Here is a 26796-nt window from a genome sequence, read left to right as displayed (position 1 = left end):
CGTAGAGCGCATACCTCCGCCAGGCTGAATAATTCAGGTGTTCTATCCCACCGATAGGCCGGATCTGGATTCGGACCTGTATCAAAATCAAATTGACATTGTTCTTGACACCTACCCACTCATCCACCAAGTTTTGTCATAATCCATCCACAACTTTTTTGAATTATCACGTTATACTGTCTATCATTTTCGGTTCTATCTCTCAATGTGAAGAATCACTTTAAAAACTTCTCATATCCGGATCTTCATCAAAATTGAATCAATTCTTCCTTGTCACACACCCAACCTGTCCTCCAAGCTTTGTCATAATCTGTCCACAATTTTTTGAGATGTCGTGCTTTGTATCGTTTTGGCCCTATCACTCAATATTGAAGAATCACTTTAAAAATTCTCATCTCCGGGCCGGATTCAGATCTTCACCAAAATTGAATTGATTTATCCTTGTCACACACCCAACTTGTCCACCAAATTTATTCCCAATCGGTCCATATCTTTTTGAGATATCCTGCTCACAGACAGACAGACACACCGGGGTGAAAACATTTTGTGGTGGAAATAATAATTGACAATCCAAGATAGAAAAAAAAACCTTTAATGTTTCTTTTGGGTTAGGAAAACCCGTACTGTAAATTGCTTTTCCATTTTGCAAAGTACGGTTAGATTTTAGTGTTTACCGTAAATACCTTGAACAACACAGGCCTCTTTGCAAGAACAATGCCGTTTCACTCATTGTCCGATCTTCTTGAGTAAAGGAAGCCAAGGCGTCAACATCGTTAAAAAAAAAAAAAATTAATAAAAAGCTTGTTTAACAGGCCATACAAAATTCATCGGTACAGTGTAATACAAGTGTCAAAGTTACACCAACTTCAAGTTACAGGAGGAACAAAAGATCTGCAGCCATTTAGCTTCCGACGTGCCTCACGCCTTTCAAGTAGATCTTGCTCATTAGCAGGAAGATGAGTTGACGAAGAACACTTAGACGGGTTCAGGACGAGCAGCATTACTTGTTCACACCTTTCGGCAGATGCGAACGTTTAGTCTTTATATTTTTCGAGCTCCAGAACCACAGGTCGATGGTCTTGCATCTACAAACAAGGGGCGAAGGTTGCCGGCACTTCAAGGCTTTGTCTTGCGTAGCAGGAAATAGATCGGGGAAATCCTCTTACATCCTAACTGCTTTCCTACGATTATGGTCGGTTCGATTTCTTAGCAAGTTGGATAATAGGAAAGCTGGGCTTGGTCTAACCTGTGGAAATGAATTAATTCTCCTCACCTGCTAGTTTTGTCGAAATACTGACTTCACCAACAGACCTCTGAGGTAGTTATATACTTATTTTTGCTCCAGTCACAACCAGGTAGGGACGGACGTCCATCCCCTCAAATTGGATTGGTGAGACCAGGCATCAAAAGGGATTATTTATATTTTGAGGTGGAAGGAAAAGCTGGAGATGGAGCGTGGCGTATATAGAGCCTCACGGCTCTGAAAACGCCATTAAACCCCAAAAAGAAGAAGAAAAGCTGGAGTAATGTGATGATGGCCTGGAAGAGAACGACCATCAAAATATTTTCAGGTAAACAAGTGGGCGAGCCAATTGTTAGCACAAGATGGACAATGATCTAGATTTATTGTGGCAGTTTCTGTAAAGGCCTGGCAGGATACTTCCTGGTTGATCACAGGGACAAGAGAGCTAGGTTAGAGGGCTACTCCCTGGCTACTCCTGATGCTCTCGGATTTCAAATCCCACTATTATTTTGTAAACCGCAGCATTAAGCTAAGGTAGGGAGTGAAAATAATCGCGAATGAATTGGTACCCAACGAGTTCAACTAAACAAAACTGTAGAAGGCAGGATGCTCCAAAAGTAGCGAGACCTGTCATACGTTCAACAAACATCCATATCGTCAAAAACATATTTCATTAACTAAATTAATTACTGCAATAGCACGTTCAATAGCAATCAAATGATCTGTTAACATGTCGTTTTAGAGAAAATGAATGTGACAATTTGGACATCAAAAGAAAAAGATAAAAAATAAAACCCAACACCGAGTTAGAGAAAAATACTTTTGGAGAAAATAATTGATGTGCTTTTGAGCAAACTGGCTGCTCATTCTCAAATGATGTCAGCTACAGCGAATGTAAGGAGGATGTAATGAAGACGGTTTAAAAAAGGTTGTCCAAAAGTCTAACGGCTTCATTCTGTCATCTGCCAGAGGCCCAGGTTGAGCACTTTGAGGCAGGGTAGCTGTGTGATCCTCTCTAGGCCACGGGTTGTTATCTTTGTACATCCATAAAGGTCTATTCCTGTCAGCTGGGTTAAATGCCGTCCGACAAGCTCTAGTCCACGATCCGTGATTCCGGGACACTGCCCGATGTTGAGCGTCCTCAAGCGACGCAGGGGGCTCGCTAATCGCTCCAACCCATCGTCGCTGACGCGGCACGAACACAGAGACAGAGATGCGAGTTGCGTCAGGCCTTGTGCTATGTGGGCGAGGCTCTGGTCTCCAACTTTGTCACAAAATGACAGGTCGAGCGCTGTGAGGTGGAGACTTCCGGTTGACAGGTGCATGACGCCCGAATCGCTGATGTTATCGCAAGAGCGGAGGTTAAGAATCCGAAGGCTGGACACACTCGAGATGTGCAGCATTCCAGCATCGCTGACTCCACCGCAGAAGCTCAGGTTGAGCACGTGCAGACATGGGAACCCTCGTGCCACGTACTTCAGTGCCGCATCAGTGAGCCGCTGGCAGTCCTGAAGAATGAGCGTCTCCAGCAAAGGGCAACCCTGGGCAGCATTACGCGTCAGCCCAGCCAAATGCCCAATGCCAACATCTGATACGTTTCGACAGCTGCGCAGATTGAGGCTACGCAGGCCAGGCAACCCCCAAGCAATGAGCAAAAGTCCAGTATTACTGACATTGGTACAACCACCCAGTTCGAGGGTTCGGAGGCTCTTAAGGTGCTGTGCAATGCGACCCAAGCTGCTGTCTGTCACTTGCTTGCACAGACTCAAGTTAAGAGTCGTAAGGCTCGGCAGCGGTTGCACAAGCGCATGGGCCAGGCCGAGATCCGTGAGGTTATAGCAACCACTGAGGTTGAGGCTCTCAATGCCCGGAATCCCCTGGATGACGGAGCTGAGACTTCGACGGAGGCTCAGCACCTGCAGTCTTCGGATGCCCCGAGCCTGTAGGCTGGGAAACAGTGACGGGTTGGAGCGACGGAGGTGGAGCCTGGCCTCAACGCCCCGCCAAACTGACTTGTGGTACGCAGCATCGCGCCATGCACGGCACACCTGTGTTGTGCGTCCCTTGTCGCGAACATCTAGGAAGCTGAAAATTATGGCCAATATCTCAGGAAAGAGACTTGAAATGTGTGTGTCCATTCTGGGGAGGTGGAGAAAATTTCAAGTTAGTTGGATGTGGGAGTTGGAGGAGGTTGGGAGGGAATAATGCAAAATGAAGACACCATAGCTTGTAAGGAAATGGCTGATGGCGAAACAGAACTGAGTCACTAAATGGCCTGTTTGGAAATCACATTTGAATTCTTACGTAATAAGGCCTGATCTAAATTCCATAGTATTGATTGAAAAATTGTTACCCCATGTGCATAGCACAGAGCAGGGTAAAGCAATTGGTTCACTATGTATGTGTGTCTGTCAGTCCTTCACACTGCGTGTGTCCGTCAGTCCATGATTGAAGAACTTCAATTGAATTTCATATTTTGAACAATGCAGAACATGAATCGGCTTGTTTGCATTTCCAAAAACCAGCAGTTTAGCAGTAATATGACTATGGTTTTAATATTGTACAGAGTCCCGTCCCGAGTCTGTATGCACACAGCGTGGAAAAGCAATTGTCTGTCTTTGTCTATCTGGCAGTCAAAAAAATTGAAAATCATACAAAAAAGGAAACTTACTGTTTTTAGGACCTCATAAAGGACACAAACAACAGGCATGAATAACTAATGTAACATGTTAAATAAGGTGGTGCAAAAGGGGAGGTATACCAAATGCATAAATGGTGGTAAATGTCTGATCCAATGGTTTGTTTTGGTGTTGTTGTTTTTTTATACATCTTTTAAAACATTTATTTTATTTCAATTGAATTATATATTTTCAACACTGGCGAACATGAATTGCCTTCTTTGTATTTCCAAAATCCTTCAGTTTAGCTGCGCTTTGGCAAAATTATATGCCATCTCGACCAATCAAAATTGCCGCTCATGCTCTCAGGTTGGGGGATTGAGATTCAGACAAAATGGCGGTGCGCAGTGATGCAACACCGGCGCTAATTTAGTCCAAAATAATATTTTAGTGCATCTTTTTCTAAAGGATCGTTCCAGTTGGCAGAAGATTTGTCACTGTGCAAATACCTGGATAAACCCCGACGATGACGAAGAAATGTTTCATAATGTTATTACCTCCACCACCGAAGGTGAACGGGGGTCATGTTTTCACCCCTTTTTGTCTGCGTTTGTCTGAGCATGATATCTCAAAAAGTTATGATGGATTTGGATGAAACTTGGTGGACAGGTTGGTTGTGTGACGAGGACAAATTGATTACAATGTGGCGATAATGTGGATTTGGATACTAGAGTTTTTTAATTTTTCAAATGAACCTTCACCATTGAGAGATGGGGCCAAAAACAATATACTAGCGTGACATCTCAAAAAGTTGTGGACGGATTATGACAAAACTTGGTGGATGAGTTGGGTAGGTGACAAGAACAAGCTGATTAGATTTCGGTTCAGGTCCGGATTCAGATCCAGCCTATCAGTGAGTTACAAAACATAAACTTACTGTTTTTACTGTTTACTGTTTTTAGGAAAAGGAAAATTGAATTGAATTGAATCCAAAGCTTTCAGAATCATTGGAATCTCCCGTGATGAAGCTATCTCTGAGGGCCTTTCACTCACTCACCGCAGGCAGGTAGGTGGTCTTTCTGTCTTCTACCGACTCCTCTCCGGCCTTGCTCCCCCAGCTCTCTCTGTGCTCTGTCCCCCAAATATTCCTACAGGTCGCACAAGATCTGCCAGCCACCCTCTGATGGTTAAACTGCCGAAATCTCGGCTCTCTGCTCACCTTCACTCTTTCATTCCTCTTTTCTCCCGCCTCTGGAACAAACTCCCACACTCACTTCAATCACACTCCTCCCTCCAGGTCTTCAAAACAGCTGTTCACCACCATCTCTTATCTTCCCCCATCCAAAACCTTGATCTTTTCTACCCCCACTAATTCACCCCAGATCCACCTTGTTTGAAATTCCAACTTCTTTCCTGGAAGTCTTGGCAGTGTCCTTATGTTTTATACCTCTCCCACCCCCCCCCCCCCCCCTTCCCATGCCTCCCCCCCAAAGCCCTCTCCCTCCCACAGTTCTCTCGATGTCTCCATGTCTCTCGGTCCCTGCTCTCAAATGTTGTGTTTGTGTCCTTCCCCCTCTCTCCCCATCTTGTCTACCGCTCCCGATGTTATTTGTTTTGTGTGTCTGTTTGTCTTTCTGTGTGATTAATGTTCGCTCTTTCACGAGCCTCGATCTTGTATACAAAAAAAAAAAAAAAAAAAAAAAAAAAAAAAAACTGTATGCGCTCTACTAAATGCCGTTCTAGTTGTTTGTGTTCTAGTTGTTCTGTGCAACCAAAACAGCAATAACAAAGTTATTCTATACAGTATTTTTTCACAGGGAGATTTCAGTGCTTTACAGTAAAAAGAAAAAAAAATGAGGGAAAAGAAAAGAAAAGAATAAACACGGAATAAGACAGATAAGCAAATGAATGATCAAATACAACAATAGTTGTACATTAATATCTCTCGACATTGCCGTCCGATATGTAATTAAAGTACAAGTCCCTAGAGGAGCCTTAAAACACAGATTTGACTCGAGGGAGTGGAAGCCCGCTCCAAATTGCCATTCTGGTAAATAAACATCAGGGCTTTATATTAGGGATTACGATTTGCACTAAAGACTAAGCCTAACCTGGTGACTTGGTTACAAAAATCGAGGCTCATGGAAGGGCAAGCAGACATCGGATGGAGGGATATCATAGTGACAGTCAGTCAATGGAGGACGGGTGGACATGAGATTCACAAAAATAACCCGACTGCAAGTAGGAGCATATGAAGAGGAGAGGTGGGTGTAGATGGGGATGAAAGATAAGTCAAGATTGTGGGGGCCAGTCGTCCGCAAACAAAGGAGGAAGCACTACTATTGGATTGATACTGGAAACCTTTGCACAAGAGAGTGAAGCTAAGCACGACGCCTGGACTGGATGGATGTGTGCATCTTCGTTGGGCTGGGAAACGTCATTCATGCGGTGGAAAGGTCATGGGGTTACGGACATAACGAGAGGACTGTACTTGCTCTTGTATGTTTTAAACCTATCAAGAGTTGGCCTTTTGAGTCTGGGCCTTTCCAATTTGCTCTTACCTCGAGCCTTCGATAGGAAATGACTTATCATGTGAAAGATGTTTGTTTGTTTTTTCTAATGTAGAAGAAGAATAATAATTCCGTGTGGTCAGATTTACTGCGTGCTTGGTACAGCACTGTCCTTGTAATCATGTACACACCCTACTCTGTACCTTACAGTCATCATCAGCCAAAGCTCAATTGGCGGGCACTATACAAGGATTACAACTTGAACCGAATTGGAGAATCCATCTATAACAAGAAAAAGAGCAATCGGAGATTGCAAACCCTCGCCAGGATGTATTTTCAGTGATTTTTAAGGCTTTTGTGTTAAAACAAATATGGCACAAAAAGGTCACTGTGAAGAGAGCTCCAAACTCCGCTTATAGGACTACTCTGATATAATTAAAGGAGACCCAGCGCCATTTTGTAAATGTATCACACAATATGAGTACTCGCGTCGCATGTGAGGAACACCGAGATCAAAATGGAAGACAGCTTTCTGGGTGTGCAAACGAGAAAATCCGTATTTTTAGGCTCCGACAGGCCGCAACAGGTAATCCGTCCAAGCCGTACGACCGGAATGTTAACCCTGTTAAATGCCTCAAGACATCGAGCGTCAACGTGCGTTTTACTAACATGGGGAACATGGTGCCAGTGCTCGAACCCCTGCCATCATGTTCCGTCCGCGAGGTTCATCAGGTCCAGTGAGCTGGGTGATACGTCCTCGGAGGCAGCACCTTCATGTCGCATTTCTGCAGAACCGCCATCACCCTGTCGAGGAATGAAGGGACGTGGCAACAGCTGGGTTAGACTTTGGAAGCTAGACTGCTCGGGCCATCTATTAACCAATATAATTAGTTTTAATTACAGCTCGATGTGCATCGTCTCATGGAAAGCTCATAAAAAGTAAATCGACTTTGAAAGAAACTCGACAGTTCAAAACGACGATGATTATTATGACGTGAAAGCATTCAGACTCGGGAATTACTCATGGTGTCCTGATCCACAGACTGCGAGCACGTCATAGTCTTGTCCTATCGAGCTTCATTTCAAAAAATTCCTACTACACTTTAATTTAATTTAATTTTAACAAAAATCAGCCTCACAACCACAAGTTTGAACATTTTTAAACGAAGGTGATATAATGATGTTGGGAAATCAATAATAATAACTGGATGGTATTTATAGAATACTTACCCTGCGCAGTCAACTTGGTGTGAGCCAACTCTTCTGTTTTTGAAGGGGTTTTTTCCTTTGATCCAATATGGCTGCCAGACCACGATAACATCATAAATTTATATTCTCGAATATAATTGTTGTGTAGAATCACGTTCAAGAAATTTCAGCCTCATCAGACTAAGCGTTGTCCCTGTTAAATTATGACGTCATAACTAAGGCACTAATGACGTCATCGTTGACAACACTTATTCCTCATGCGGAGTTCTTTATAATGAGCCACGTTTAATTTTTTTCCATGGAGCGGTTTCAGAGATATAGAGGTGCAATATTTTTCGATTTTTTCCAAGATGGCGCCTGTACCACGTGACCTATGACATCATAATTATCATTAAAATATTCTGCAGGAGGAAACGCTCCTACAGTGAAAATGTTCTGTCCATCGGACCAACAGTTGCAGAGAAAAAAAAAATTCATACTGATCGGATGAAGCGTTATACTTGTCGAATTATGACATCATAACAAAGGCACCAATGACATCATCATTAACATATCTTATTCCCCATGATGAGTACTTTACAATGAGCCATGTTTCAATTTTTTCCATGGAGCGGTTTCAGAGATACAGGTGCGAAGTTTTTCCAAGATGGCACCCGTATCACGTGACCTATGACATCATTAAGGCACCGATGACATCATCTTTAACATATCTTATTCCCCATGGCGAGTACTTGACAATGAGCCATGTTTCAATTTTTTCCATGGAGTGGTTTCAGAGATACAGGTGCGAAGTTTTTCCAAGATGGCACCCGTATCACATGACCTATGACATCATAATTAAGGCACCGATGACATCATCATTAACACATCTTATTCCCCATGGCGAGTACTTGACAATGAGCCACGTTTCAATTTTTTCCATGGAGCAGTTTCAGAGATACAGATGCGAAGTTTTTCCAAAATGGCACCCGTATCACGTGACCTATGACTTCATAATTATCACGAAAATTCCACAGGCGGGGGCGCTCCTATTGTGAGCATTCTGTGTCGATCGGACCAACAGTTTCCGAGAAAAATAAATTTTAAAAATGCAGACACACATGTTCGTACGCACCCGATCGCCTAACCCTGCTTTTCACTTCGCGGTTGCAGGGCAACAAGACAGTGATGCGGTTGTATCTTATTGCACTAACTTTTTGATCTTCCCTTATGTATTTATGTATTACCATTAAAAACACAACACAGCCAAAGAGACATTAACACAAGTGCATTACAAGTAAAACTACGATTCCTCAGCCCTAGACATTAACACAAGTCTTCTTGCACGGCGGGGTCGTCAGTTTGTCGAGGCCGGGGGGAAATGAGGCGTCGAAAGAGAGCGTGCCAGCACGCAATTAACGTTTCTCACCATGCCTGTCGCCGCTTCGAGCGCACACCCGCGGCTTACTTTTGCACACCGCACGAGAAACGCATGCACTGCGAGCGTGTCCCTCCAAGTACGTTGATGCCGGCGCCGCAGTCGCCGTCGTGACCAATGGAAATCCATCCCAGCCGAGTTGCAAGGCTTCACCATTTGTGCTTCATTAGCGCTGGTTGCCATGGGAACAGGTCCTCCCACTTCTCTCGTGGCTTCGCGAAAAATAAATTAAATAACCGGACTTCCCAAGCCAACGTCCCTTACTTGCGCTTTTGAGAAGAACGTCGCGTCTCCACAAAACGAGAACCCCGAGAAGCCATCATCGATTAGTTTTGACAAAACCATGAGCAGCAGTCGATTTGGGCAAACACAAGTGTCCATCAACATGCAATTTAACGCTGCATTGGTATATGATGTCAACAAAGCAGGATGGACTTGGCAGCTACTTTCCAAACAAGGGGCTGTAACTTTGGTTTGGCCGTTCGTTGAGCGACGTGTCATCTGTATATTCTTTCTCCTCAACACTGAAGACTTGGAAATTTTCAAGCAGGTGCTCGAGACTACTGGAGCGAATATCCCCAGCAGAGTAGATCGGAATCGCTTTCAGCAGCAGGATGTCTGCGTGATTCTGAATCCAGCCAAAGAACTATGACACCAGAGCCCAGTGAACCAGACAGTTTGCACGACAATCACAAAGCCAAATGGTTAGTGGATTTCTCTTCTGTGTTGGACCTGCAAGATAAGGAAACAGCCTTTACCCTTGCATTGTGTTCCCCAAAACTGGATTATATGAATAATATTTCCTAAAGCATGCACAATGGAACCAGCCTGCCATTTTAATTAGCTTGCCACATTTCCTGAGCATCGCTCCATCTATCAAACGTGTGACGACTGATGGGCGCAATCAAAACGGGGTCGACATGGCCACAGAACTGTCAGCACTTCAGCCGACTCGACGGAAAACGCGCGATGTCCTTGGCCACCGGGGAGTCGGACAATCCGAAATGCACCTAGTGCCGGGATGTTAACGAGCTCGACCGGGATGTTAACGAGCTCGACCGGCCGGAACCAGGGCCTCAATTCGAACCATACCCAACATGTTCACCTCCCTTTAGGTACCGGCATTAATAATAGAAGAGTTGAGTGGGAAGGCAGCACAGTGTGCATGGATGCCCAGAAGATCAAGTTCAAATTTGTGCCACCGTTACCTAAGTAAAGATACGGTGCCACAAACATTACTAAAAGGACCATCAGTAACTTATTCTTGGGATTTTGCCATATGCTCAAAACCTAACTTGGCAATTTGACTTCACAGTTGCAGTGGAGTGGCTTCCATTGAGGTTGGCGAAGGGAACCCCATCCCCCAACCATTGGATCCCCGACAGAGGCCACGATGTCGCCTCCCCCTCACGCAGAGCCCAGCCATCTGCCCTTCACTCCTCACAGAGAACAGGCATACCAGCTGGTTCCCTCTTAAAAGGCAGATAGAGGACAACGTTGCCCTGAAGGCATCTCTTCCCAGCTACAAATGCTGACCACCTCGTTTCATGATTTCTCGCCATCTTGACGGTCACTCTTAATGATGTATTTTTTTATAATTATTCCAATGCATCAATGCATCTGCCATATTTTCATCAACACATCGTTCACCTCCTGTTCATCCCTCCAACAAGGGCAATTATGCATGTGCGATTGCTTCGCATTATCTGCAACTGGCTGCGCGGGACGCACCGTACTCTTAAACATCCTAAGATCTCGATTGATTTCTCTATCAAGATGACTGCCAAGGTATATTTAGAAGACCAACATCGGAACCATTTGTATCGTATCCTCGTGGAGATCCCACTGTCTATCATTATCTGAAGGTTCTGGACGAACAGCACCAATCAGCAAACCGTGGAAGGACAAATGCAAACAAAATCCAAGACGGCACATTGTTGTTCCAGGACCATTCGTGATATTTCTGCAACATTTGCACCGTTTTCAACATGGTGATCATGTCTGGCAAGTTTTCTCCTTTCTTAGCTTAAGGAAAGCAGTGACTGCATGAATCTTTTGTTCCATCACCGCTGCATGCCAGGTGTCACCATGTTCTCCTGCAGGACAATAGCACAGCAGTCACGCGGTGCGAAACACCGTGTTTGAACCTAGTCCCTTCTCTTTATGAATCTCCGAGATGATAATGACGTGCTTTGGCCTCTTCGAGTACAAGTTCACAGGGAAAGGATGTTGAGAGACCATCAGGAAAGCTACTTTGGACATGCAACCCCAGCGGACAGTGGATGGGAACGACCCAGAGCTTTTATCCACTTCCAGAGGTCAAGAACGGTCTAAAAGTGCTCAAAAGCACCGCAAACCTTAGGGACACAAGAACACAAAGTTCTTTGGGAAAACACACGTGGTGGACGGCAGACCACTATGACAGACACGCATGGTGGAGGGGAGACCACGTATGACACACTCATAGTGGACAAGAGACCACATCTGACAGACACACATGGTGGACAGGAGACCACGTATGACAAACACTCGTAGTGGACGGGAGACCACATATGACAGACCCTTGTGGTGGACGGAAGACCACATCTGACAGGCACACGTGGTGGATGGGAGGTCACATATGACAGACACATATGGTGAGCAGGAGATCACGTATGACACACGCATGGTGGACGGAAGACCACATATGACAGACACGCATGGTGGACGGGAGACCACTTATGACAGACACTCGTGGTCGATGGGACACCACATATGACAGACATGCATGGTGGATGAGAGACCACGTATGACACATGCATGGTGGATGAGAGACCATGTATGATAGACACGCGTGGTGGACAAGAGACCACGTATGACAGACACGCACGGTGGACAAGAGACCACGGATGACACACGCATGGACAAGAGACCACCTATGACAGACACGTGTGGTGGACAAGAGACCACCTATGACAGACACGCGTGGTGGACAGGAGACCACCTATGACAGACACGCGTGGTGGACAGGAGACCACCTATGACAGACACGCGTGGTGGACAGGAGACCACCTATGACACACGCGTGGTGGACAGGAGACCACCTATGACAGACATGCATGGTGGACAGATCATGTATGACACACGCGTAGTGGACAGATCACGTATGACACATGTGTGGTGGCCAGAAGATCACGTATGACACACGCGTGGTGGACAGAAGATCACGTATGACACACGCGTGGTGGACAGAAGATCACGTATGACACACGCGTGGTGGACAGGATATCACGTATGGCACATGCGTGGTGAACAGGAGATCACGTATGGCACACACATGGTGGACAGTAGACCACGTATGACAGACACTGGTGCGGTGGTGCACGGGACAATTCCTCAGACTACGAGCAGTTACTCTACCAGATTTGAGCAGCACATGCAAAGTGAAAGGAATAAATGAGAAGTCGAAAGTCGACGGACAGGCAGACAGACGTACAAAGACAATGGTAAATACATGAAAAGTGAACGTACACAGATCTTGGTTCATTATGGACACGAGTATCCTTAACCGGTATTTTAGGGCGTCCAAAACGACGCTTTAATCTCGTACTTTGCCTTACCTGGCTCTCAGCCAGCCGAGCCTGCCGTTCTGTCCGACGGAAGAGACTCGCTGGTCCGGACGAACTCGGGCTTCGGAGCCGGAACCAGGAGTCGGACGGACGAGGCAGGACACACAGAGAACGCGGGCAGTGGTAAAGGCGGGGCTACGCATGCGCATGACGGGTGAACAGTGGGGAAGAGCAGGAGGCGTGGTCAGAGAAGCGTGACGGGGGAGGAGCTAAATTGAGGATACAAAACAAGCAGGAAGAATAAATATAACGAGGAGATGATGAGAAATGTTTGTGGAAGGTGGATAAGTTGTAGTGACAACACGAGGGATTATAAATGATTGTAAATTGCGCTGATTTTGGATTGGTGCGATTTTTAGCAAAACAATATGGGGGTCAACAAGACGATGAAGGAAAGTGATGCAGGCTACACCTGATAGTAAAGGTAAATGAGATCCTCGGGCAGTAAAAGAGTGATTTTAAATAATAAAGGGTTTAAATGATCTATGAAATGGCAGAAATTGATAGTATATGCGGTATTATAAGACTTATTGCTCTGAGTGGTTCATATGATATGTAACTTGTGCGTTACAGGTGGAGTGTAGGGGTACTATACGATGCTATACGAATAGGGGAGATTATGAAAAAGGGGACGAGAGGGAGTAAGAGGTGAGGTTATAATGGAGGGGATTCTGGGAGAGGAGGAAGTAGCTGGATAGACAATGAAGGAAGAGATGGAAGGGGCGGTGGAGAAGGTGGTGGTGGAGGGGAGAGTGGGTAGGGAGAAGTTGCAACAGGATCATGTAAGTCACAGGTCGATAATAAACAGAGACATGTTGGTGGTTGTTGTGTGAATGAATGGTGTGGTTGTATGCAGCAGGCGTGGGATGAGGAGGGATGTGGTTGTGAGGGTGGAACAGGATAACAAACGAGTGATGGAGGAGGAGATGGTGGAAGTGGTGGGTAGGGGTAGAGAGGAGACGCCATGCTGGAAGATGCACAATGTCTCCAGCTGACTGGTACGTTGGGGGTCCGAGTCCAGGTTCCCAGCATGCTTCTGGGACCGGGATTAGGATTCCTTGTGGATTTGGACCCGGCTATGGGATTGTGAGATTTAGGTTTTGAAGAAGCTGATGTTGTGGTCGAACGTTGTTGCTTCATTGTCGGATTTGCCTGAATTTGAATATTCAGGGCAAGGTGCACATGGTAGGCGACCTGTTCCAACTCCTGTGGCTGTGAATGAGAGCACAATGAATACTGTCGGTATAAGCAGAGTACCACGGTAATCAAACGAACATATTGATTTGGCGGGAATAAGAACAGAGAGGAAATGGGTTTTAATAAAAGTTTAAAAAAGCAAAATCGATTGAAATGAAGTTTATTGGTATCAGGAAAGACTTTTCAGGTGAACATGTTTTGAGATATGGGACATGCTGGATGATTTTACAATTGTGGTTGTGGTTGTGGTGAGACCACTAACATGCCATCGCCATGAATGTATCACATCCCCTCCTCCCTTCCCCTAACCAAGGCCCATGGTTGATCTAATCGAGGTGTACTCAGATTATTAATTAAATAACCAAATTGATAGTTTGAATGTTGATGTTGATTATGGTTGATTATGGATTATGGTTGTTGATGGTTGATGTTGATTATGGTTGTTGATGGTTGTTGTTGATTATGATTATGGTTGATTATGATTATGGTTGATTATGGATTATGGTTGGTTATGATTATGGTTGATTATGATTATGGTTGATTATGGATTATGGTTGATGTTGATTATGGTTGTTGATGGTTGTTGTTGATTATGATTATGGTTGATTATGATTATGGTTGATTATGGATTATGGTTGGTTATGATTATGGTTGATTATGGATTATGGTTGATTATGGTTGATGTTGATTATGGTTGTTGATGGTTGTTGTTGATTATGATTATGGTTGATTATGATAATGGTTGTTGATGGTTGATGTTCATTATGGATTATGGTTGATTATGATTATGGTTGTTCATTGTTGATTTTGATTGTGGATTATGGTTGATTATGATAATGGTTGTATATGTTAATTATGGTTGATTATGACAATGGTGGTTGATGTTGATTATGATAATGGGTGTTGATGTTGATTATGGTTGATTATGATAATGGATGTTGATGTTGATTATGGTTGATTATGACAATGGATGTTGATGTTGATTATGATAATGGTTGTTGATGTTGATTATGGTTGATTATGACAATGGATGTTGATGTTGATTATGATAATGGTTGTTGATGTTGATTATGGTTGATTATGACAATGGATGTTGATGTTGATTATGATAATGGTTGTTGATGTTGATTATGGTTGATTATGACAATGGATGTTGATGTTGATTATGATAATGGTTGTTGATGTTGATTATGGTTGATTATGATAATGGTTGTTGATGTTGATTATGGTTGATTATGATAATAGTTGTTGATGTTGATTATGGTTGATTATGACAATGGATGTTGATGTTGATTGTGATAATGGTTGTTGATATTGATTATGGTTGATTATGACGATGGATGTTGATGTTGATTATGATAATAGATGTTGATGTTGATTATGGTTGATTATGATAATGTTTGTTGATGGTTGATGTTGATTATGACAATGGATGTTGATTATGATAATGGATGTTGATGTTGATTATGGTTGATTATGATAATGTTTGTTGATGGTTGATGTTGATTATGATAATGGATGTGGATGTTGATTATTGTTGATTATAATTGATGATTATGTTGATGTTGATAATGATAATGGACGTTGATGTTGATTATGGTTGATTACGATTATGGTTGTTGATGGTTGATGTTGATGTTGTGCTGTTGATGGGGTGCAGGTATGATGGTCCAAATGTCCCACTTCCTTGCATATCCTTATATTCATCAGGTTTTCCTTGCTGCATAATTGGCCTTCTCGCTACAGATACTTTAAATATCGGATTTTGTTTATAAGTTGTTCATGTTCTTTCCTCTGCCACCTAAAGTGGAGGTTGTTTAAACCCCTGTCTGTCTGTCTGTCTGTTTATTTGTCTATGAGCAGGATATCTCAATGCAAATATTTGGATTAAACTTGGTGGACACATTGGGTGTGTGACAAGGACGAATTGATTCGATTTTGGTGAAGATCCACATACGAGAGTTAAATTTTCAAGTGATTCTTCAACATTGAGAGACAATCTTGGTGTTTGCTTAATGGTTAAGGTGGTTGGCTTAACATCGTGTGGGGTCTTCAGTTTTGAGCCCCTGTTGTGCCGTTAAATCACACCAAGTGGGTTGACTCATTCAGCCTGTCAGCCTGTCATCTTTACCGATGTCGGTAAAATGAGTACCAGCTTCCTGGCAACACTGGCACTAAATCAGCGGCACAGCAGCACTCCAGCAATGATGCAGCCAGCAGCCACAGGCTGCATACGAAATAGTAATAACCATTGAGAGATAGGGCCAAAAACTATATACAGGGTGTCCTCACTTAACATTGTCCCAGTTAACGTTGTTTCGTGATAACACCTATTACTAATTGGTTACCAAGGCTTCACAGAACATCGTGATTATTTACCTATAATGCAATATTACATTGTTCTTCAATTTAATATAGAAACCAGCGTGACTCTGCGTGCCTCACCACACGTCGTTTCAGAGGGATAGGCATATTTGATCATTTCGGTGTCTTTTGGGTCTTTTGGGTCTTCATGGTGTTTTGGGTCCTCATGGCCATTTGGATCTTCACGGTCTTTTGGATCCTGTGGGCCTTTAAGGGTATTTTGGGTCTTTGGGGTGTTTTGGGTCTTAATGGTATTTGGGGTATTTTAGTTATTTGGGGCTAAAGTATATTTAAGGGTCTTAGGGGTCTTTTGGGTCTTTGGGGTCTTCCGGGTCTTTTAGTCTTCGGGGTCTTTTGGGTCTTTGGGGTCTTTTTGGGTCTTTTGGATCTTCAGGGTGTTTTGGGTCTTTGGGGTGTTTTGGGTCTTCGGGGTCTTTTGGGTCTTCAGGGTATATGGGGTATTCGGGGTATGTTGGCTCTTTGGTGTCTTTTGGGTCTTCAGGGTATTTTGGTTCCTTTGGGTATTTTTAGGTCTTCGGGGTCTTTTGGGTCTTTGGGGTGTTTTGGGTCTTCGGGGTCTTTTGGGTCTTTGGTGCCATTTGGATCTTCAGGATATTTTGGATCCTCTGGGCCTTTAATGTTATTTTGGGTATTTGGGGTGTTTTGGGTCTTCAGGGTCTTTGGGGTCTTCAGGATATTTTTGGTCTTCTGGGTCTTTTGGGTCTTCAGGGTGTTTTGGGTCTTTGGGGTCTTTTGGCTCTTTTGGGTCTTCATGGTATTTTGGGTCTTCGTGGTCTCATGGGTCTTTGGGGCCATTTGGGTCTTCAGGGTATTTTTGAGCCTCAGGGCCTTCAAGGGTATTTTGGGGTCTTCAGGGTCTTTTGGGTCTTTAAAGGTATTTTGGGTGTTCAAGGGTCTTGGTGGCCTTAAGGGCCTTGGGGGAATTAAAGGGTCATCAAAGGTCTGAGGGGTCTCAGCAGTCTAAACGTAATTAAGAGGGTTAATTAAGAGGATGTTCAGTTTGTTTGAAGAAGAAGAAGAAGACGTTTTCGTCGCATATAAACATAATGACATAACCATATACGTTTGCTCTATTATAATAAAATATTGTTGTGGATCTCCCGAAGCCCGTCGACGTACAGAGGGGGGGTTAAGCCCATTTTCCCCCTCGGGTCTTCGTGTCCAGGAGACCGAGTCGCTACTCCCGCAGCGAGCGTGGAAAAGGGTATCGGGTCGACGCCGCACGTACCTTTGATACCCACGCTGCCACGGAAACAGGGACCGGACCTCGCACAAGCCACGCTAATCGAGTACGCCCGAGCGGTGTGCGTATTACGTGACTCGTGCCGTTACCTTTTATTGAACCCGATTCGAGCGGTTCTGTTCGTGCGATGCTAAGCCAATTGTGAAATGACAGGAACGGTCAAATAAGACGAAGAACACGGTTTATTTATAGCTATACAGGTGAAGAGACACAGAGCAGGCACTTAAGCAATCTTAACTTATTCCCAGACAGAGGGCCCACTCACTTACGCGGGGAAAAGGAAGGAAGGAAGTTCGCGCGCCAAACGCGCCTTGCCGTCGGTCGCTCCGGGACATCTCGCCCAGCGTGGCCCTCTGGTGTTCACGGCACATATGCAGGGATCCCAGGTAGGAGGATCATCGGCGTAGGTGGCTCCAGGATGGTTCGTCTCCACTCGCGCGATTAATACAGCCGCAGAGCGCAGGGCACAGGGCACGGGGAATGTTCGTGTACAGTGAGGCTATAACAAGCAACTCAATTCAAGCACTCCGACTCGTTCAGGTGCTGGGTGACTCTGACTGACTCTCTGGCTCTCGCTGGCTCCGACTCAACTCAGGGGCTCCGACTCAACTGAGGCGGGGGGCCCGGGGCAGGGTTTTATGGTTCCGCCCCGGCCTTACCCGAATTTCCATGCCCCTCCTCCCGCCGCCGTGGTGAGCCACTCCCCTCGAGCTCTGATTGGCGGCTCGTTGCTTACCGGCCACTCCCCCTGCAGCTCCTCCCTTTGGCCTTGCCAGACTTGTTCCAGGCTGAGCACATGGCATCCTAGCCCAATTGAGGCCTACTCACTGGCCTGCTCAACGCAAAACTAACACAGGAAAGGAGACTACGTTTACATTTACTAAGAGATAACTGAACTACAGCGAGGCTACATGTTGTGGTGCACCTACCTACGAGGGGGGGTCATCCTTTATTCTCAAAACCACAACAATATCATGTAAAGACTTCGGTGCTACTATGAAATTGAGAGAGCAAACAAGAGTCAGAGCAGCAAGCAGTCAACCTTTGATGCTTTTTTCAGGAGAGGAAAACGGTCAACTCAACAACCAGCAGAAACCTTGACTATGTCCCATGGGGAGCATGATTTCACTTGTCCCCTCCTCCCCCCCCCCCCCCCCAAACTCCACCGTTGCCCTCATGTGCTGTGGGGAGAACGATTTCCCTCATGTGCCGTGGGGAGAATGATTTCCCTCGTGTCCCGAGAGGAGAATTATTTCCCTCATTTCCCGTGGGGAGAATGATTTCCCTCGTTTCCCGAGAGGAGAGTTCTTTCCCTAGTATCCCGTGGGAAGAATGATTTCCCTCATGTGCCGTGGGGAGAATGATTTCCCTCATGTGCCGTGGGGAGAATGATTTCCCTCATGTCCTGAGAGGAGAATGATTTCCCTAGTGTCCCGTTGCAAGAATGATTTCCCTTGTCTCCCGTGGGGAGAATGATTTCCCTCATGTCCCGAGAGGAGAATTCTTTCCCTATTGTACCGTTGCGAGAATGATTTCCCTCGTGTCAGTTGTGAGAATGAATCCTCTTCAAGTATCAAACAAGCCCAGCTGCACCATTGTTAGAGTTTTGGTCTTCAAGGCCACTTTTGGTCTTCAAGGCCACTTCTCTCATGTTAATCTCTTGTCTCTGTTACCCCTCCCCCCTCTCTTTTTGCCTTATGATGTTCCTAAAACATTGAATCCTATATTGGAAGGAGTTGGGTGGGGTCAAAAGGTCAGGTCAGGTCAGGTATGGGAGCATACGCCGGAGCAGTGCGTTGCCGCATCCACCTTCCGATGGTACTCCAGGGACCTCCGTCTACCATCCCCCAGGCTGATGTCTGGCCCATCCCTATCTCCTTGAGATGCCGATCAACCTGCTGCAACCACGAGGCACGCGGTCGGCCCGTTGGCCTCCTCCACTCACGAGGCTCCCTTGCTGAGAGTATCTGGTGAGCAGTATCAGCGTCCTGAAAAAGAGCCACATGTCCATACAGCCACAGCTGATGCTCATGGACCATACAGGAAACAAATCTCATCTGAGTCTCTTTCAACAACCGCTGTTGGACACAAAGTCCGACCAGCGATAGCCAAGGATTCTCCAAAGAGACTTGGTTCCGAAGGAGTTAAGTCTCATTCTCTGGCCCTTGGTAAGGGTCCAAGTCTTGCATCCTTAGAGCAAGACTGGAAGCACCAAGGACTTAAAGTCTCTGACTTTCGTCCTCCTGCATAGATACCGATAGCGCCACACCCCATGATCCAGTGAATTAATGACCCCAGGCCCGACCCAGACGTCTATCAACCTCTGGCTCACAACATGCGGAGACATGAATAACACTGCCAACGTAAGTGAATCTCTTCGTGACCTCAACATATTCGCCGCAAACAGGCACAGACAAGACAGCAGCATCCAAGATGTCATTGATGCCTCGATCTTGGTTTTAACCAAGGAAATTCCTAATCCCAACAGCTCCGCCTCCTCATCAGTGCCGAGAGGGCCCCCCTAAAGATATCCAGCATCTCCGCAAAGATGACTGCAACATCTGCGAAATCAAGGTCAGAGATCTTGACACTCCCAAACAATGCACCACAGCCTGACCTCTCCGACATCCTTCCCAGAATCCAGTCCCCCGTACACCCCTGCCGAACTCCAGTAACAACTGGAAATAAGTCGGAGATGGAGCTACCACACCTCACAGCACTCAGTACCAGAGTATTGTTCAGAGATCAGATTGATCAGCATTGGTGGCACCCCACAAAGACCAAGAATCCTCCAGAGGGCATCCCGATTCACCAAATTGACCACTTTGCGGAGATCAACATAGGCTGCAAGCAGCCCCTGATGAAACTCTTGCTTGCATTCGGTGAGGACCCGAAGCACAAATATACGGTCAATCGTTGGCCTCTTTGGTGTAAAGACCGACTGCTCTGGTCGCTGGTGCTCCAGCAGATGGCGGCGAACCCTCTCAAGAATGATCAAAGCAAGGACTTTGCCCGGCACCGAGAGTAGCGTCACCCCTCGGTAGTTGCTGCAGTCCTGGTGATCACCCTTCCCTTTCCAGAGGGGGACAACAAGGCCTCTCTTCCAGTCAGTTGGGATGATGCCTGTGCTCCAAACAGAGCACAGAACTGCATGCAACGACTCAAGTACAGCATTTCCACTAGCCTTCAGAAGCTCAGCATGGATGCCACAAATCCCAGGAGCTTTGCCCCCTTTCAGCCGATACACTGCCACCTGTGTTTCCAAAAGTGAAGGTGGTTCACAGTTAATTGGAGGGTGAGCATTTGGGATAGCAACACCCCTGACATCCAACTCAACAGCCGGTGGGTCAGCCTGGTACAGCTGCTCAACGTAACCGGCCCAGTGGGCCTTCACTTCAGACTCCTCTGTCAAGAAGCCACCACCCTCTGCTCTAACTGCAGTACACCTAGGGACAGGCTTAGAGGAACGCAATGCATAGATTCCTCTGTAAGTAGGACGAGAATCGCATGACCACAAGCAATGCTCTACCCTTTCACAGATTCCTCGCACATAGGCCTCCTTGTCTGCCCTCAGCGACCGTGCAGTTTACGCCTCAGCTCCCAGAACAGTTCAGCTCTGCCATCGAGCCTGGCCCTGTGACTCTGGTCGATGGTATCAAGTGTCTCCTGTGAGACAAAATTCTTCTTCGCCTGACAGTGGGTTCCAAGACAGCCACCGGCAACATCAAGGATGGTAGTCTTGAAGGCACCACACAATTGGGAGCGACTAGACGCAGCAGCAAAAAAAGCATTTTCCTACCCCCAAGAAAATGTGTGACTACTCTTAGTCTGGCTCTTACCCATTGACCTGCTTGGCTAGGTAAGACCTACCAGGAGCAAAGCTCCTGCCAGTATAGCCCAGAGGGTCACAGGAGTACGCCTGCCCACTACGATCAATGTTTTAGTCACAATCGGGAAGGAGGTCAAACGGTAAAGGTAAGTATGCAATTACAGGCACATTCTTAAAAATTTAAGAATGAAACTTTTTTATGCAATCACATTGGGGGACGCATGAAATACGTAACGCTTTTTTGGAATTTGACTCCTGGTTCATGCCTCAAGAGGCTGGGAACTTAGGGTCACAAGGGTTAAAGTGGGAAAAACATTTTTATCTCAAAATTTGACATTTGTTGAATTCAAGTAGAACGTTTTTGCCATCTTTCAAACATTGTTTTGGGTGGGAAGTGGGAAATTTGCGATGGCGCGCCATCGACTTCGCTCTAGTTTTAACATAATTTTCATCATTTAAAGAAACAGTGGCAATTACAAAAGGTTAACCATAATTGTGTTCTTAAATGCAAATTGGACCGATGGAAAGCCTACTATATTAAATAAGGCAAATGTATGTATGTATGTATGTATGTATGTATGTATGTATGTATGTATGTGCATGCACATCCGAAAATAATGTAAAAAAACAGACCTGACCCGGTCTCTATCAAATTTTGCATACGTGTTGGTAGTAAGTATCCTGGGCAACCCCCCCCCCCCCAACCCACCCCCCCTCCCCTCTCGCCCCCCCCCCCCCCCCCCCACATCCCCTTACCTCCCTTCTACGAGGACGCAAACCGTGGCAGAGTATAAGGCACACACACACTTCTCATTTTAGCAATAAATGCAAAAATCTAGTAAAATTCCTCTTGTGGCCCCAGAATCGAGCAAACAATATATTTATAACATGCGAGAAATTTTTTAGAAATTTTAGTTGTAAAATCATCATTTTTAAAGTTTCTTTTAAACCTACCATATGCACTCACAAGCGCCAGATATGACATTTCTCATCGGTGTTCAGAAGCAACCAAACCAGACGTGATGCATTTCCTTCAGGGAAGTCTATCTGGTACAACCAGTTCCCACATGAATATACAGTGCCTTCAGAAAGTATTGACACATTTTTCACATTTTGTTGTTAAAGCCTAAATTTAAAATGGATTGAATTTAAAATTCTTGTCGCTGATGAAAACATAATACCTCATAATGTCAAAGTGGAATTTTGTTTCAAGAAATTTTTACAAATTATTTAAAAATTACAATCTTAAATGTCTTGAGTTAATAAGTATTCAACCCTTTTGCTATGACATTTCAACTTGAGCTCAGGTGCATTCAATTTCCTTGAGTCATCCTCAAGATATCTCTACAACTTGATTGGAGTCCACCTGTGGCTAATTCAGTTGATTGAACGTGATTTATAAAGAAACACCTTTCTATATAAGGTCCCACAGTTGACAGTGAATGTCAGAGCAGAAACTCGACCATGCAGTCCAAGGAACTGACCGTAGAACTCCGATATAGAATTGTGAGACGGCATAGATCTTGAGAAGGGTATAAATCGATGTTTAGAGTGTTGAACGTTCCCAAGAGCACAATGGTGAGCTCCACCATTAGGAAGTGGAAAGTATATGAAACTACCCAGATTGTTCCTAGAGCTGGCTGTCTGACCAAACTGAGGAACCGAGCAAAATGGACCTTGGTTATGGAGGTGATTAAGAACCCAAATGACCACTGTGACAGAACTACAGAGTTCCTTGGCTGAGATGGGAGAACCTGCCGGAAGGACAACAGTCTCTGCAGAACTTCGCAAATCTAGGCTTTGTGGGAGAGTGGCCAGACGGAAGCCACTCCTAAGAAAAAGGCAGATGACAGCACACCTGGAGTTTGAAAAAAGGCACGTGAAAGATTCTGAGAGAATGAGGAAAATATTCTGCGGATGAAAATTGAACTCTTTGGCCTGAATGCAAAGTGCTATGTCTGGCGGATACTCAACACCATACAGTGAAGTATGAGCACAGCTCATCACCCATCTACACCATCCATACAGTGAAGGCAAAGGCCCAAATGAAAAGGCAAAATATCAGAAATTGAAGGCTTTTTTTTAAATTTTAAACGATTTATATAAACATCCGTTAAATCATGTCACACGCAAATCATCAAAATCTAAACAGTATTTGTAGAATTTCAATAAAAGCCACATCACTGTTCATATCGGTAAATATTATTCCATCATGTTTGGAAAAACTGGAAAATTGGAAAAGAATTTGAAAAACAATATAGCCGATTTTACTCCAGGGGGTCCTAGGATTACCCACTCAAAATGTCGTTGCGATCGGTTCAGCCGTTTTTTGCGGTACCTGGGAACGGACGGACAGACGGATATTTGGTGAATTATAGTAAGATGAGGCCTCACTAAATTACTGTATATGGTCAACATGACTTATTTCGATTTGTAATTTATCTCCCTGCGAATATAACCTAAAACCCGATAAACTTCACCTCTATAGTTGCCTGGCATTGTACTGTCTGCTTAAACACCCTGTGTCTACTCCTTCAAGATGGCCCCTCGCACGATGTAGTCCCCAATTTCATTATCCTTACCCATCCACACCACTTTACATTTCCTAATGTAAATGGCCCAGCAGATATCTATGGGGAGGGGTGATGACGTTCAGTGGGGTGAGGACATGAGGGGTGGTGTTTTTGAAGGCTAGGGTGTGGGAAGGGAATCGATGCCTTCGGGTTGGGAAGGGAAGGATGAGGACTTTGGGTTGGGGGGAGTGCAAAGATGGGGCAGAGTTGGTGGTAGGGGAGAAGCTGAAACTTTTCTGTTGAGTTGACTACTGCTTCTGTTTTTCTGTTTTTGTTTTTCAGAATTACATGTGTCAGCTTACTTACAGTCACGTGAAAAAGTAAATACACCCTATGCAAAGTTTTCACTTTTTCAACATATTTCAACATACAGCTATTTGATCTTCATTTCAACAATATTGATAGATAAAGGTGATATAATATAACAAATATCATGAAACATTTACATTTTGTAGTCCATTGTATAATTTAAATAAACATAAATGCAAATTTCGCATGTGGAAAAAGTAAGTACACCCCATGAAATGTTTTTTATCTTTTTAATATATGTGGACAAATCAATATTTGATATTCATTTAAACAGTATCTATAGATAAAGGTGATCTAATTGAAAAAAAAACAATGAAAAATTGACTTTGCAATAATTTATTCAACAACAAATTAAGATGTTTGAGGGGTGTCTTGCATGCACAGCTCGTTTCAAATCCCCCCACAACATCTCGATGGGATTTAGATCCGGGCTTTGACTTGACCATTCCAGAACCCTCCATTTCTTTCTTTTCAGCCATTCCTTGGTGGATTTACTGGTCATTGTAATGTTGCAAGGTCCACCTTCGGTTGAGCTTCAACTTTCTGACAGATGGCCTCACATTATCCTCAAGCACCCTCTGGTACAATGAAGAATTCATAGTGGATTCTATGATGGTGAGCTGCCCAGGCCCTGATGCAGCAAACCTGCCCAAAACCATAATATTTCCACCACCATGCTTTGCAGTTGGTATGAGGTTCTGGTGGTCAAATGCTGTCTTTGGTTTTCGCCAAACATGTCTTCTGGTACTGTGGCCAAATAGCTCTACCTTTGACTCATCTGTCCAGATCACATTGTTCCAGAAGTGCTGGTCTTTGCCTCGGTGTTCATTGGCAAACTTTAGTCTTGCCCTGATGTTCTTTCTGGACAGCAAAGGTTTTCTCCTGGCACACCTCCAATGTCGATCAAATTTGTGCAGCCTCTTTCTAATGGTAGACTCGTGCACTTTGACATCAACAGTGGCAAGAGCTACCTGTAGGTCCCGTGATGACATTCTGGGGTTCTTAGAGACTTCTTTCAGCATCTTGCGGTCTGCTCTCGGGCTGAACTTGCTGGGGTGGCCTGGCCTGAACAAGTTGGCAGTTGTTTGGAATGTTCTCCACTTGTAGATGATCTTCCGGACAGTCGAATGATTGATTTCAAATTGTTTGGAGATCTTTTTAAATCCCTTCCCAGACTCGTAGGCATCTATAACCTTCTTTCTGAAGGCCTCAGAGAGCTATTTTGATCTAGGCACGGTGACGCCACACAATTCAACAACAAAGAGCAAACCAAACTAAATGTCTGAGGTTTAAATAAGACAGGTTCCTCCAAGATCCTCTCGAACGATGTTCTAATCATTTGCACCTGAGCTGGTGCACCTGATTCTAATTTTACGTATTTGAAGTAGTGATAAATGAAGGGGTGTACTTACTTTTTCCACATGCGAAATTTGCATTTATGTTTATTTAAATTATACAATGGACTACAAAATGTAAATGTTTCATGATATTTGTTATATTATATCACCTTTATCTATCAATATTGTTGAAATGAAGATAAAATAGCTATGTTGAAATATGTTGAAAAAGTGAAAACTTTACATGGGTGTACTTACTTTTTCACGTGACTGTACATTAAGTGTGTGTGTGTGTGTGTGTGTGTGTGTGTGTGTGTGTGTGTGTGTGTGTGTGTGTGTGTGTGTGTGTGTGTTATCTCCATAATTTGGGTTTTAGAAGGAGGAACGGAGTTTCTGAGAACTCGAAATATCCACCCCCGCTTTGGGGAAAGATTGCGATTCATGGGATAAGTTGTGAAGTTGGGTTGCTCTCAGAATTTTGTTCCAAGGACTCTATTCAGGATCGTCGATGAACTCCATACATCATCCTACTATAGTTTGTTTATGTTGATGCTTCCAGGGATGGTTTTTAAGATATCTGTAAGGTTCTTCTTTATCATTCCCGTTTCACCCAATTATCACTGGTACAATTTTGGTGCTCTTCAGCTTCCAGGATATTTTCACTTCATTCTTGTCTTGGTATTTGGTCATTTTATTGATTTCTGCATTATTTAGGCCAAAATCGCTGGGTACTGATATCTCAATCAGCAATGCTGTCTTTTTATTTTTGTTCCTGATTATAATGTCCGGTCACAGTGCTTTGTTATCTATGTTCACGCTGTATGAGATCATCAGGTCATATGTAAGCATTATGTCCTTGTTTTCAATGATTGCTTTTCTTCATGTTTCCATGAGTTTGTGGAACTGGAATATTGAAATTTCTGCAGATGAACCCAGCGGATTACTCTACATACCTTGTTGTGCCTTTGGATGTACAGCTGCTCTGACATGAGCTTTTTACATCCCGATAGGAGGTGACTCGTACTTTCTGTTTATACCTTGCAGAACCTACACTTGTCCGATTGCCTCAGTCCTGCCATGTTTATAAATCGATTGGTGTAATGTCCTTGATCTTGGGCATTAATAATGATTTGTTCTCCGTCCCAGTTGAGCTGACCTCTTCTTAGCTATTCCAGTGATCCTTCTTTGTCTATCCCCAATCTGTCCAACTCTTTTTTTACATATATACACAAAGAATTAAGTTAAGCACCCCCCCCCCCCCCGTTTTTTTACAACCTCGCACATTACAAGTTTGTTGTCGTCAAAACAGTGTAATATA

At 44.4% G+C, this 26796-nt stretch overlaps 2 protein-coding genes across 11 annotated transcripts in view; one reads left to right on the top strand and one right to left on the bottom strand.

Moving 5' to 3' along the window:
• The window catches only part of LOC137425615 (protein Wnt-5b), a 472266-nt gene that overhangs the window by 389806 nt on the left and 55664 nt on the right, over positions 1-26796 (top strand). For 2 of the 8 annotated variants that reach the window (XM_068114216.2, XM_068114215.2), the window contains exon 1: positions 12851-13029. The exons of 4 other annotated variants lie outside the window; for them this stretch is intronic. In XM_068114216.2, coding sequence (XP_067970317.1) covers positions 13005-13029 — 25 coding nt within the window. In that variant the 5' untranslated portion in view covers positions 12851-13004. Of the gene's footprint in view, positions 1-12834; positions 13030-26796 lie in introns of those variants that run through there. 2 more of the 8 variants (XM_068114217.2, XM_078776864.1) reach the window with 2 other exon arrangements.
• Positions 580-22252, bottom strand: LOC137425616 (F-box/LRR-repeat protein 14). Of its 3 annotated transcripts, none has more exons than XM_068114222.2 (3): positions 22214-22252; positions 7041-7175; positions 580-3382 (listed from the first exon to the last, which is right to left on the bottom strand). In XM_068114222.2, the coding sequence occupies exons 2-3, from the start codon at positions 7049-7051 to the stop codon at positions 2194-2196; spliced, it is 1200 nt and encodes a 399-aa protein (XP_067970323.1). In that variant the 5' UTR covers positions 7052-7175; positions 22214-22252; the 3' UTR covers positions 580-2193. The 3 variants fall into 3 exon arrangements, with proteins under 3 accessions (XP_067970323.1, XP_067970322.1, XP_078632992.1); XM_068114221.2 differs by lacking the exon at positions 22214-22252 and adding an exon at positions 12597-12749; XM_078776866.1 differs by lacking the exon at positions 22214-22252 and adding an exon at positions 12587-12725.

This window comes from Myxine glutinosa, chromosome 4, assembly GCF_964187855.1.
Source record: "Myxine glutinosa chromosome 4, kmMyxGlut1.1, whole genome shotgun sequence".
Lineage (NCBI taxonomy): Eukaryota > Metazoa > Chordata > Myxini > Myxiniformes > Myxinidae > Myxine > Myxine glutinosa.
The sequence above is the reverse complement of the archived record's forward strand: the minus strand, read 5'-3'. Positions and strand labels throughout refer to the sequence as shown.